The sequence below is a fragment of the Sphaerodactylus townsendi genome, linkage group LG03 (genome assembly GCF_021028975.2).
Source record: "Sphaerodactylus townsendi isolate TG3544 linkage group LG03, MPM_Stown_v2.3, whole genome shotgun sequence".
Lineage (NCBI taxonomy): Eukaryota > Metazoa > Chordata > Lepidosauria > Squamata > Sphaerodactylidae > Sphaerodactylus > Sphaerodactylus townsendi.
Window position 1 is genome coordinate 82239551 of NC_059427.1, and position 14268 is coordinate 82253818.

Here is a 14268-nt window from a genome sequence, read left to right on the forward strand (position 1 = left end):
GCCTGATCCATGCATTTTCTCCAGTGCATCTGAAGTTAGTTATTGCCATTCTTGTTTATGATCTCACTTATGTTATTGTTCATTTTAGACTTAATCTTTTTATGTTCATATTTTGCTTCTTTTGTTGTGAAAAACATAACAAGCAACTGATTTGAATAGGGAACAGTCCTGCTTCCTAGCTTCTTTTTTCAAAAACTACACTTTAGAGCAGTTGCTAAACGATAATGGCTTCTATGACCTTTTCCCCTGCTTTAGAATTTTACAAAGGTCAGGAGAAACTTGATAAAAATTTTATGTGGTTTAAAAAGCTCATCTTATTAAAGTTTCATGAAGAGGCAGCAACAGCTACAGCACAGACAGAAAAGCTTAGGTACTGTAAATGAGAAAACAGTGATAGGATAACTGCTCATTGGAAGGGAGCACCTCATTTCAAGCTATTGTAAAAGCAAACTTCTTCTTTATCTGAAAATACTACTCCTCGTATTTATCCACCAAGCATTTCACAAGTCATGTGGATTCTGGAGTGGAAGGAAAGATGTGGTAATAATAGCATACCAAGTAGGCTATGCATGTTTCCTAGGGTGATAAGTTTTACTCACCTTGTTCAGCTCCAGTTTATCATGTTGTCTTTGATTTTTTTGTACTATCAGGATAGGAAAAATTAGGGACATCATGATAATTAGAAGTGCGGTACACAAAAGCCCTCACCAGTCCACTTCTCTTAAAATGCAATTAAGCCATCTATTACCACATTACAAGCCCATCGAGATTTTTTTAATGAAGGCTTGTTTACTTACAGGTATGGAAATGAGTAAGGGCAGCACACTGCAATCCATTTGACTTCCAGAGCAGATTGTTTCCTTTCTTATAAACCATAATTGGTTTGTTATAGTTGCTCAGCTGCTCAAACATCCCATGTTTGCATAGACAAAGAATTTTTTAAAAAAGGGCCATGGTCTTCATGCAAGAGTATGTCACGGATTGTCACTGTGTGAATGAGCCCAAAGAATCCTCAGGTTCATAGGCTTTCCCCTTCCTTGTAGGGAGCCGCTATTTGGAGTTTTTGACTTTGGTTATATACTAATCAACAGCAAGGATTTGTGCTTTCCCTGAAATCCAGAATTCCAAACAATGGTAATAAGTGACCTTGGTGTAATAACCCCTTCCTAGCAGACCACTGCATTCAGTTGCCATTCTCTGCTTCATAGTTTAATACAAATTGTGGAGTGAATGTTGACAGGTCCACTAACTGTTACTGGTTCTGTCAATTTGTGGCTATGGAATTAGATTATTTTGATTTCCGTATTTAATGCATTTGAACCTCTGAGCTGTAACTTGTAAGAGCATATAAACTCAGTTCCTGGAAGCTTATCAGTACCTCCTGTTGCTGTCTCCATTATTCCTGCTCCTTCTGTAAAAATGCCTGGATTTTATTCCATACAGCTGTCTGCCATACAAGTGTATGGATTCAGACTTCACCAGTTCTGGTCATTAGCATGTCATGGGAAGAACTAGCCAAGGAGATGTCTTGGAATAACAGAATCAAGCTTTAGTTGCTGTGCCATTTCTTACAAAGATACAGCAAAAGGATATTGGGGAGCCGTTCAAAAGTGTATGTGTCTGAACAGAATTGACCCGGGGGGGTGGGGTGGTGTTCAGAGTGTCCAGACATGGACTGATGTTCATGAGAGGAAGCCAGTAGAGGGATGGGTCATCTATCTTTCAAGGCCACCTTTCTTTCCATTTTGATGGTGCAGCAAACCACATACCCGTACTTGCTGAAACTACCTGAGTCCAATGAGAAATCCCGAGTTAACTGTATCAGTGTGTATTTCTTGGGATAGATAATCCACTTGTACATAGGTTTTTGTGGCAAAAATTATGCTGGGTTCATTAAATGCAGTCATTACTTTCTTCTGCTTCCTGAAAGTGTAAAACTTTCAGAAATGTTGAAGGCATTGGGGGGGGGGGGTGGGGCTGTCCTCACATTTTCTGAGAGAAACAATAATTTGGTGGTAAATTAAAATATACAAAATATTTAGTTTCCTATGAAACATAACCCTATTTTGTTACCTTAGCAGCATCAAATGCATAATCTGTAATTCAGTATTCATGGTTGTGTTCATTGGCATATTTATGGTATTTAAAAGTATAAATGCCTTAGTTTTCTACAAGCAAAACTTCAATGTATCCAGTACTAACAGTGAGAGAAAGAGTGCTTTATACTGCTGCATTCTATGCAGCTTTAGCACATTTCATGCATTCCAAAAGATAGAAACATTGTGTAGGAATTTTTTAATGCTTCCCAAGACTTCCTGATTTTTCTGGTGAAAAAATAGAAAAAGAAAAAAAGCCATCAGACTTTCATGCTGTACATTTTGAGTGAGTGAAGCCTGTTCTTGAGCATTTCACCTGTGTTTATGACGAAAGTATTTCACCACTGGATTCCTTACATTTGTAATATGCTTACTTGTTGCAAGAACTTTGTAAGACTAATCATTATGATGATTGAATTGTTCATATTTCATAGAGCTGAATCCCTGACTGAAATGAGAATTTAAACCCTTTTTAGTTCAGAACCTAATTTGCTAGACAGTGTAATAATTCTGTTTTTAATTTGCCCAACAGTGTTGGAGGTTTTTTTAATAATTTTTTGTAATAGTCATAAGGTATTAGCATTACACCTTTAAAGCTAAGCTGCTTTGTTAAGGAGAACAACTTAAGCTAAAATGTTTCGATAAGGAAAACAATTTCATTGCTTTTGTAGAATCCCCTTGTTGAAATTTCAGAGGGATAATTTTGATGCAGTTTTATCTTAGTTGATGGACTCTTGTTTAGAGTGCTAAATTGTTTGTATAATATACTATCATTTTAAAACAGTGTTTAAAGTACAGATATTTAGCTTACATTAAAGTAAATTTGAAATTAAAACATCCAGCAGAAATGTGGAAAAATTGTACACTTTCAAAAGTGTATTCACATCAGTTTACAGTAGAGATTGCAAAAGTGGGCAGTACTGGCCCCCTGCGGGTGGTGGAAACATCATGGGGGGCAGTGAAAAATGTTGGGGCAGTAGGGGGTGCTGCCTGGGAGCTACACTTTAAGGAGGTGCTGCCAGGGAGCTTCACTGGTTTCTGAGCAGATGCTAGCACAGGGGAGGGCGGGCCAGGGGCATTTCAGGGGAAGGAGCTGAGTAAAGCTGGTTTTCCCAGCCATACCAGTCCAGGAAGGCCATCTCCATAGCCTCAGGATTCTGTGCCAACAGAACCCACACTGCCTCTGCCACACTGTCCCCTGCTCACCCCCATCTGGATTGTGCTGTTACTTTCTTGCCTCTCTTTCTCTGTACAATACAAGCCTATTCTCCCTCCTGAGAGGGATTGTTCATTACTGAAGCAAGGAAATGTGAGATTGCTGAATTCAAAATGGCCTGTCAAAAATCTATTGAATCAGCTGGCAGATAGCAACTCTCAGTTGTCTTAGAAGACTAACTTAGAATATGCATTTGACACACAGATACTTCTACTTGTAACTAAAACCGATGCACATAAAAATGAGCTTGATGTGTATGACCAGAGTAACCACAGGTGTGATATCCTATTAATTATTACTCTGGAGTGTTTGTAAACATAATGGATAAGCTGAAATAATGCACCATTTAGATTTAGTATATAGCGAAATGAAGATAGTTAAGATACAGAAGTTTTGTTTTCCAACACTTAAGTATGTCCTTATTATTTTCATATAGCGCCGTCTTGGAGATGCTGCCAAGAAAGCTGTTGGCAAACTGACAACAAGGACTATCAAGAAGGGTGATAAGGTATTCTCACTAATTGTTAACTGTATATTTTAATTTATACACAATACTATTCATTGCTGGTTAATTCTATCCCTTTATGGTTTATTCACCTTGCTGCAGTCATCATGTTGTTTAGCCTTTTCAATAATTATTCAGTGGGCTTTTGCCCAGACTCTCCCTGCTTATTCTTCCTGTTGAACAGTGCTGATTCAGCTGCCCACCTCAACTCTTTAAAAGTGGAACAGTATTTGCAGCCTATATAGTTGTATTTATTCTCCTATCTGGGGAACAGCATTGTATTATCATGGCCCTAGTATCATTTGCTACCATGCATAGCATTTATTTTTTTATACAAGCATGTTTCTTTGATACAAGCCTAGCTATGATTTAGTTTTTTTTTCCCATAAGAAATTGTTTCCTCTGTCTCATAAGCCAATGATCTAACAACGCCCCAATAGTTGTACACTACTCTGGAGAGAAGTGTGAATGCTTTTTTTCTTGTTTCTTCAAAAATTTTCCCCTCTCTGCTTGCCCCCAAACTCTTTTGATTTCTATATTTTTGGTTATGAGAACCTGTAATAAATTCACTTGTATTCAAAGGGTTTGTTGTTGCCTTCCTTACCTAATAAATGTTTTACACAAAGAGTAGTAGAACTCTCACAGTTATCTTTTTACCATCTGTGACCTGTAAAACATATTCCAATCCTTCTATTTGTGCACGCCTCATTATCCCACAATAGGAAGCTTGGATCACTACTTCTGTTATCTCCGGCTATTTGTTCAGTGCTGTTTATTACATGAATTTTCTTTACATTCATTTTAGGAAACAGACCCAGACTTTGACCATTGTGCTGTCTGCATCGAAAGTTACAAGCAAAATGATGTTGTCCGCATTCTGCCTTGCAAGTGAGCCCACAGTTTTTCTTTTCTATTTGTGTGTGGGGGGGGGGGGGGGGTGTTTTCCCTTGAAGAAGATATGTACTGGGAGTTTTCCCTTTCTCCAATTTAGATGAACTTTCAGTATATTTGTGTGAATGCACACTTTCAACTGTAGTATTCTATGGTAGTAACCATATGAGCACTACCTTATAGCCACTGCAAATATTCCCCTGTAATTAAAGAAAAACAACACAAGGACAATACCCTGTGGACATTCCCCTGTAATGCAGGTGATCCCTACTTTTCATGCAAGGAAAAATCCTCAAGTGGAAGCAGCTTGTGTATGACTAGTCTTCGTTCTGTATGATGTTCTTTTAAAAAGAAAAAAAATGTTTCTGGAGAAGGCTGCTCATGCTTATGGAGCTCCCAGCATTTTTTCAGGAATGTGTGGTCCTGATTCAGATCTGGACCATGGCACACGGGAAAAGTTTTTCTTAAAAAGATATCTCATCCCTCACTGTTCTCCTGGATGGTGTAGGCCATCTTGTTTGGGTTGTTCTCCACCATCAATCAAGGAGACAGGATCATACAATAACTCCACCTCTTCCCTTACACCATGGTCCCAGTCTGAGTCAGGCCCACATACTCCTGTTTACATAAAGAGAAGAAACAATGCGGAGATCATTTTACAGAAATCCTAGTATTGGAGGCTCTTCCCTATCTTGAGCCCCCCCCCCCCCCCGCCCCATAGCAAAGTCTGAGTTCGGCAGCCATTTGTTCAATCAGGTTGGTGGCTCCTTGACTTTGAGCTTGTTCCTATTGGTGCTATCCCATGGTACTCCAACATGTGAAAAAAGTCTTTTCTCCAACAATTTGTTGCATGGGAATACAGGCAACGGTTGGATGGGAAAGACATGTGTAATTGGCACATCATCTTGCAGAGGCTATCCCCCAGTGCTGCATGGTACATTTGGAAGCATACCCTGACTTTGAAAAGCAGCATTTGCAGAAGGTGCGGAGGGAGAGGAGAGTGGGTAAAAAATTGCTACTGTGGACTCACTGCATTGAATGTTTCCAACTTTGTATGAAGGAGGTAGTTTATGTGTAGAGTTTGACTAAAGAAGGAATGCCAGTTTTACTAGAACTCCCTAAACCAATTGTTAGAAATTCTTCATCTTGTTTTACTATCACTGTCTCTACAAAATTGTCTTTGTTCTTTTTCAGGCATGTTTTCCACAAAACCTGTGTGGATCCCTGGCTCAGTGAGCACTGTACCTGTCCTATGTGTAAACTGAACATATTGAAAGCCCTGGGAATTGTGGTGAGTTGAGAGAGCTTTTTTCAGTCAGGAATGCAGAGGTTTTGATTTCCAACATTGTCACTGTCACAAAACAGTAAATTCACAAATGAGTAAAAGGTCAGGAATTCTCAGATTTGTTATCTTCGCTTCCTTTGTTGCTTGATTAGCTTCTTCTTGTATGAAATTGTGTTGCACTCACAGCTCTGTATTCTCTGTAAGGTCATGAAGTATGAATACTCCACTTAGCTCAAGGTGTAAATTGAGATTAAAAGAATCTCTGATTTACTCAAACTAATCTCTCTTTCCTGTGCTTTGTTAGCTTCTAATCTATCTCTTGGCCATGGACCAAGGCCAAAGCAATTTGGGATAAGTGATGCCTTGAGATAAGTGCTGTTACACTAAGGCATTGTATGATCAAGCAAATTTGCTCCATGAAAAAATCTTTTCAAAGTAAAACCTATTTTATAATATAACAGTCTGGCTTCCTTTCCCTCAAGGTTTATGGATGATCACTTAATTTCTAGATGGCGATTTTCTGGGTGTGTTCAATAGTAACATTATGGGAAGAAATCTCAACCTGCTTTTGACCTCAGATGAACACATTGCCTCCCTATTCCATCCCATTGATGAAGAAAGAAAAACCACATTTCTTGCTGAGACTATACCACATTTACTTGAATTTAGTATATCCCTGATCACACAATCTGTCCCTATGAGAATGGAAGACAGTCTTCAGATAATCAGAATACGGCCCAGCGCATTTATCACTTTCTCTTTGTAATGGGAGAGAGAGCAGAGAGAGATATCTATGTAAACAGTGCTAATGCATTTTCAACCTTAACCTGTTAGCACTAAAAGAAGACAAGTGGGTCCTAACCTTGTCAGTTGAGTCTATCATCTGGGATACAAATGGTTGTATCAAGCCTATAGAGAGAAGATTTGATTTGAATAATGATTTAGCATCCACTGCCTATACCATGGGACACTACAGATTATTTCTAAGTTAATAATGTTATTTGCTTTCTGTCCTTTAATAGAGTTATGGAAGAACAAAACTACCCTCTTAAATGTTATGGTGTGTCTATATCTGCCATCAAGTCAATCATATCATGATCTGCCATCCCGCTTTGCGTTCCTCATCATGGAATATTTAATTTGTCTTAGACATAAATACAGATACTCCATTGAAAGTAGACCATCATCATAAGCTGTAACAAGTTTGGGTTCTCAAATGATAAGTGAAGATGTTCACATATGTTGTAACTCATGTAGCACATTCTGGGCAAAATATGCCCAAAGTTGAAGACCATTTTTATCCATGAATTCTCATTGAGTTTTACCTAACTATGTTTAGGAGTTAATGGTTATAAAACATTGATGCTGTCTTCATACAACATGAGCGCTATCAGAAAAACACATTATGATTGCTTAAGGATTCAACAATATATCCGAAGAGTTGCTACCTCCCCCACTCCCAGTTGCTGCTCAGCATTGCTAGCATTCTCCTGTATAATATGCTACCTCACTGACAACTGCTCATAGTATGCATTGCATTTTGCTATGTTCACTGAAGTGTGCCTAACTTAGCAGCCGCCTGTGAAACAAAGTATCTTAATATTACAATATCATACTTTCAGACAAACGTTCCATGTGCTGACAATATGGCCTTTGACATGGAAAGGCTCACCAGAGGCCAGCTGGGCAACAGGAGATCAGTACTTGGTGAACTTAGCAGTGGCAGCACACTCAGCCTGGAGCCCCTGCATACCTCTGGTATATCACAGTTTCCACAGGATGGGGAATTGACCCCAAGGACAGGAGAGATCAACATTGCTGTAACTAGTAAGTGATGCTCGGTTTTAATTTAGGGTATCGCAGGTTTTCTCTTCACTTTAGATCTGATCCACTGCTAACAGCATGCATATACTTAACAAATGTTTTATGGTGTGTGTGTGTGTGTGTTTGGAAAGGCAATGTACAACATTATTCATTTTTAATAGGGTTGGATCAGAGTAGGATTAACATCGAGACACTTGAACTTGAAAACAGCTGTAGCAGTAGCTGAACAATAAAACCGTTTCCCACCAATTAACAAAATAAGTAATTATTTAAGTGGCTGGTAATTCAGATGGTTAAAGTGTTTGACAGCTTTTTTCCCATTAGTGCTGTCTGTTTGTAAACCACTTTAGCTGGATCCAACAATTCAAGAAACTAATCCAGGTCATTTGCTGTGTCTCTTTGGGATTGATGCAAACAGTTCATAGCACTGTTAGAAAAGTCTAGTGTGACTGTTTACAGGATTCAACTATGTGCTTGTAAATTGGGCATATGCTTTAGGCAAACATGCCACTGTATTAATGTCTAAATACCGCAAATACCGCAAATAACAATTTTACTTTTGACTCAACCACAGAATCCACACCCTACTTGAAAGATAGGGTTCTAACTTAATCGAACTGTATAACTTCCTCAAGGATACAAAACCTCCTTTCCCCCTCTTTGTTCAATATGGGTTGTTCTGTCATATTCAGTAGCTGTATGCACAAATTCTACCTATGTACAGTCTGTATTTCTCCCAGCAATTTCTTCTACAAGTCCTTTTAGTGAAGGAGATGGGTATGGTATCAATCTGCTCCAGACATTTTATTCTTCAGCATTCTCAAGTGACTCCCATTGGAAGTACAGATTGTCACTTGCTGTCTTGCTTTAGGAGAAGCTACAAAATGGCTCTGTTTAAGGGTCTTTGGTGATCCCTAAATCTTTGGCATTTGTTAGCTGCTGTTACAGTTTACTGCCTGAGGTTTTGAATTGTTTTATTGTGAAGCATTGCATTTGGTATACCACTTTGAGACTCATCTGGAAAAGGAGATCTATAAATACTGCAGTTAACAAATAATTGTCTTAGCACACCATCTTTACTATATGATCTGATGATAATGTAGTATGCAGTATGTAGCCTTTACTTTGAAAATTGTTGGGTGTTGTATTAAATGAATGCCTTCCATTACTAGAAATGGACTGAATGTACATATGTGATAGATGTGTGGGAATACCTGAGGAGAAGATCTGTTGTTGTTGTCAGTGATACTTAGAAAATTTATATCCTGCCTTTTCTGCCTGATCAGGGCTACCCTGTGGCTAACAATTAAAAAACAAAGTATTATAAAAGCATATCATAAAAACCAATTACAATCAAAATTAGAATACATATATAAAATTCAGAAACAACAATTAAAGTATGAGGTAGGAAGGAGGGATCATTGAGGGAACACCTGATGAAAGAAGTCTTCATTCTCTGGCAGAAGACAGTGATAGAAGGGGACAGGTATACCTGCAGAAGGAGTTCCATTATTTTAGCACCATGACCAAGAAGACCTGTTGTGGGTTGCCACCTGTCTAACCTCAGAAAGCACAGGTATCTGAAGTAGGGCCTCAGAAAATGACAGTAGTATTCGTATAGGTTTGTATGGGAGTAAGAGGTCCTTAAAATATGCTAATCCCAAAACCATATAAGACTTTTGAGTCCAGATTGACTTTTGGGCCCAGATTGAAACTGGAAACTGGCGTAAATGGACCAAGACTGGAGTGATATAGTCCCTACAACCCACTCAATGTCCTGGCTGCATCACTGTGCACCTGTTTAAGTTTTCAAACACTTTTCAAGGGTAGTCCCAAACTGCAGTAATCTAATCTAGATGTAATCATGGCTTGCACCACAGATGCAAGATATTTTATGTCCAGAAAGGGCCTCAGCTGGCTAACTAGTCAAAGCTGGTAAAAGATACTTCTGGTCACCATTGCCCCCTGCTTATCCAGTGGTAGGAGCAGATCTAGCAGTACCTGTAACCTAGAGACCTGTTCCTTCAAGGGGAGTGTAACACATCAAGATCAGGTGTCAGCTTAGATCCCAAGTCTGTCATTCCACTCACTCTTCTTGAAATTAAGCTTTGGTTTATTAGCCTGCATTCCCTCCAAAACTGCCTCCAGGATGGGATTTTATAACTTTCCTGGGATCACCTCCAAGTGTGAGAAGATGAGTGCCATCTGCCTATTGGTGACAGCTCAGCCCAAGGCTTTGGATGACCTCACTCAGTGGTTTAATGTACCTTTTTAATGTAGCTGTTAAAGAGTAAGGGGAGCCCTATGGAATGGAACCCTGAGGGAACCTGCTAAACCCCAAAGGCCAAGAAGCTGAGCATTGTTCACCTAGCACAGGGGTCTGCAACCTGCGGCTCTCCAGATGTCCATGGACTACAAATCCCATCAGCCCCTGCCAGCATGGCCAATTGGCCGTGCTGGCAGGGGTTGATGGGAATTGTAGTCCATGGACATCTGGAGAGCCGCAGGTTGCAGACCCCTGACCTAGCACCACCTACTGAACCCTACCTTACAAATCCTTTCAAAAGTGTAGTCATATTGGTCTGTGATATAGAACAGCTAGATTCAAGTCTAGCAGAATCTTAGGTATTTGACACAAAGAGCTTAGATTCTCAAATACTTGTGCCCCAAAATCTCATTGGTCTCTAGGATGTTACAGGACTTGAATCTACCTTACAGGTTGGAACTTGCACCAGCTTGTAATTTTAGAATAACAGTTTTTAAAAGGGTCATGTGATAAGCATTACCAGTCTGTAGTTTGAACTGCCAGATGATCTAGGAATGAACACTGGTTTTTCTTCTGCCATTCTCCATACCTATCTCTGATATTGTAAATACCTAATAGGAGAACTTTGTGGCAACACTGCAGTATGTAGGAAGCTATGGTAAGAAGCAGAGGTTAAGAAAGGGGAGTTAAATATTGTGGGGGGGATTGTGGCAGTTTCCATTGGAGAGACTATTGATTAGGGAGAAACCACAGTTAGAGTGGCCTTTAACTGCATCTCCATCACTTATGACCCACCAAGCCTAATTTGTCTCATCCATAATATGGCCTGGTAGGTATTTGACAATCTCCTTGTTTTTCCAATCCTATACAGGCAGGAAAAAGGTTGATTAAATGTGTAGTGGCCACCTGTCTAGTCTAGTTTGTGAAACTTGTTCAGATTGATGAGTCATAAGCTGTATGGGCTTGCTTTTAATTATGAGAGGACATTTCTCCATAAGGCTATTAGACTTAAGAGCTCTGCTGTTTCTCCTAATAATGAACAGATATGTGTTTTGGTCGTTGACAGTTTTACTAGCATAGATGGCTTCTGAAATGAATGCTCACACTTCAGAGTACCGGTAATGTCTGGCTTGGTTTGCTTTTACAAACTCCCAGGAGCTAGGTTTCTGGTCCTGAGTGCTGCACACATGGCTGTCTGGCCCTTTCAAAACATCTAGCTTTAAAATACAATTACTTATTTAATATTTCCAACAATCTCTGTCTTCTGAGAATGTACAGTGATGGTAAATCAAATATGTTACCAGTATTCTTTTTAGTAGATATTGTATGGTCCACATCAGCTCGTGTAATGTCATGTGCCAATGAATGTCATTTTTAAAAAATTGCAATAGAGTTGCATGAAGAAAACCTCATTGCTTCCAAACCACTATATAATTTGCTTGCTAAAGGTATAGCAGAAAGACTACCCATGTTGACAATAAACAGAAGCAAGAGATGTTTTCATGTGCACAGAAGAGAACTACTGAAACAGCAGCAACACAGGGAGGCAATAGGGAAGTAGAAACACAAGGCTACATAATTGTTGTACATTCAACAATGAAACAAGCATTTATGAAATGCAGTTATACAATAGATTATTTAAGATACTTTTATATGTGATTTTATATATGACTTGATTGCATCATTTGGTTAGTGATCTGAATTGCACTAAGATTGTGCTTGTTCAGTACTACCACTTAGGCAATTATCCTTGTGTGAATGGAGTAGTGCTAGGTTGCAGTTGAACCCTGAACACACCTTTAATCCCCTTTATCCCCCAGAATGTGTGTAAGCAGTAAATTGGCAAACCTTGTCTTTTGACTAGACATTCCAAAGTTTATTCTATTTATATCCTATTTTATTTCATGGAACTCAGGATAGAATGCATGCAGTACCTAGGAGGTCTTCCATCCAGACTGATAAGGGCTTAGCTTCAGCAAGGCTGTCTGTCATATATTCTTTCCCTGGGACTTTTCACCACTTAGCCAATCTTAATAGTAGGCTAAACCTTGACATATTTTAAGTGGTTGTTGCTCAAAGATTAGAGAGTGAGAGAGAAACATTTCTTAACTTCTTCAACAGCATATCCGTTAACTTGGCACCAGTTGGACATATAAAAGTGCAGATCATAGTAAGAAGGAGAAATTAAAATAACATTTCAAGGGCTTTTCAGGTAGTTATAGTCTGTATGCATTGCATCAAATTTGGTAACACAGAAAGCTAAACCTTAACTTGCTGATGCATTCTTGAACAATTATGGAGAAAATTGTATTTCTCTTAAAAGTGTCCATCTTGTTAGGCTGTTTATTTTCAAATAAAAAAATTATATTTGTGTATTAATGCAGACTACTTGCTGAACTGTGTTTTGAAAAAAAAAGACTGAAATACTTCTTTCTAGAATAAAGGGAAGCAAACAGAGAAGTGGTTTGCGTGGCTTGGGTCCTGTGGATACAGTCTACTGACAGGAGCATTTTCCTCTATCAGTGGAACCTTCCACTGATACTAGAACCTGTTGCTACTGTTAGCAGATCAGATCTGTGGTATCCAATCCTGTGGGGGGGTGCTTTCATGTAGCCTTAAATACAGAGAAATAATCACTCTTGACATTCTTTAATTGCTGATAAAAAAATCTGCTTCCACTTTTCTTGCTTTGCATTTTACTTTAGTCATGTACCACTAACTTCTGGGTTCTTCTGGGAGGTGTTACTGTATCATATCTGTTTTTCTTGCTTGTCCATTTAAGTTTGGGCTTTCTTCATTCAGCACCTTCTATGGCTAACCTTCTGCTTCCCTGTGATGTTTCTCTTCCTGGTGCCTCTCTTGGCTGCAATTGTTGACCTGCCTCTGGTCTTTGAAGGCAATGTTACCATCGATTTGACATATGCCTTCTTCCACGAGTGATTTCCTCCCTTTCCTTTGTCAACAGAAGAATGGTTTATTATTGCCAGTTTTGGCCTCCTGAGTGCCTTAACACTCTGCTACATGATCATCAAAGCCACAGCTAACTTAAATGCTAACAAGTAAGTAAAAGTTCAGGTATCTGTATGCATATAAACAACGAGAACAACTCAAAGAAATAACAAGAATAGAAGGAAGAATTAGGTTTACAAGAAGAGTCCCAGTTTCTCTCACTGATTTGCTAGAACCCACAGTAACTGGCTGTTTTTGTATTAGGTCAGGCTTTTCAGATAGATCAAATGCATTAACATTTGAATGTACTTCATATCCTGGGACAGTGGCATAGGAGGTTAAGAGCAGGTGCACTCTGATCTGGAGGAACCAGGTTTGATTCCCAGCTCTGCCGCTTGAGTTGTGGAGGCTTATCTGGGGAATTCAGATTAGCCTGCGTACTCCTACACACGCCAGCTGGGTGACCTTGGGCTAGTCACAGCTTTTCGGAGCTCTCTCAGCCCCACCCACCCCACAGGGTGTTTGTTGTGAGGGGGGAAGGGCAAGGAGATTGTAAGCCCCTTTGAGTCTCCTATAGGAGAGAAGGGTGGGATATAAATCCAAACTCTTCTTCTTCTTCTTTTTTTAAAAACAGTTTTTTAACTAGGTTTATATTTCAACGCAACCCCAATAGCATGCATAGTAACAATATATAAAGAGCAGTGTAGAAGTACAAGTGCTGGTTCAGATACTTCATAAATGGATGAATAGACATTGTTTATCCTTACAACAATGGAATAAATTATCAAGGAATAAAATTTGTAGTGAGGATGTAAGGAAACTTACAGAAGTTGCAAGAAATTAGTTGGGAGACATTGGAAGGTAAAATTCCAGATGTCATCTGCATCCTGTAAGCAGAGAGGCATTTAATATTAACCTGAATTTATGCACAGATATTTGTATAGGAATAGGCCATCCCAATATGATTTGTCAGCTACAAAAGGGTTGGATGGATTGTACTAGTGGGCTCTTCTTATATACAAATCCATTTTCAGTTTGTTATTAACAAATAAGAATAAAAAAGTAGAGGAGCATTTTGTATATATTTTCTGAGAACAGCTTTTAGCCTAAGATGAATTTGGGGCTGGAGAGGAGGTGAGAAATCTTAGACTAAATTCTACACATATTTAAAAGAAGCAGAGTTTAGCAGGTTTCTGGAATTGCCTCTGCATCCAATGTAATGTTTCTGTTATTGAT

The 14268-nt window shown here is 39.0% G+C and overlaps 1 protein-coding gene across 2 annotated transcripts in view; it reads left to right on the forward strand.

The window, feature by feature from the left end:
- Positions 1 to 14268, forward strand: part of RNF130 (ring finger protein 130) — a 77320-nt gene that overhangs the window by 43987 nt on the left and 19065 nt on the right. The window contains exons 4-8 of one of the 2 annotated variants that reach the window (XM_048488682.1): positions 3749 to 3820; positions 4623 to 4705; positions 5903 to 5999; positions 7616 to 7820; positions 13049 to 13142. In XM_048488682.1, the coding sequence (XP_048344639.1) occupies positions 3749 to 3820; positions 4623 to 4705; positions 5903 to 5999; positions 7616 to 7820; positions 13049 to 13142 (551 nt within the window). The remainder of the gene's footprint in view (positions 1 to 3748; positions 3821 to 4622; positions 4706 to 5902; positions 6000 to 7615; positions 7821 to 13048; positions 13143 to 14268) is intronic. The other variant, XM_048488684.1, reaches the window with a different exon arrangement.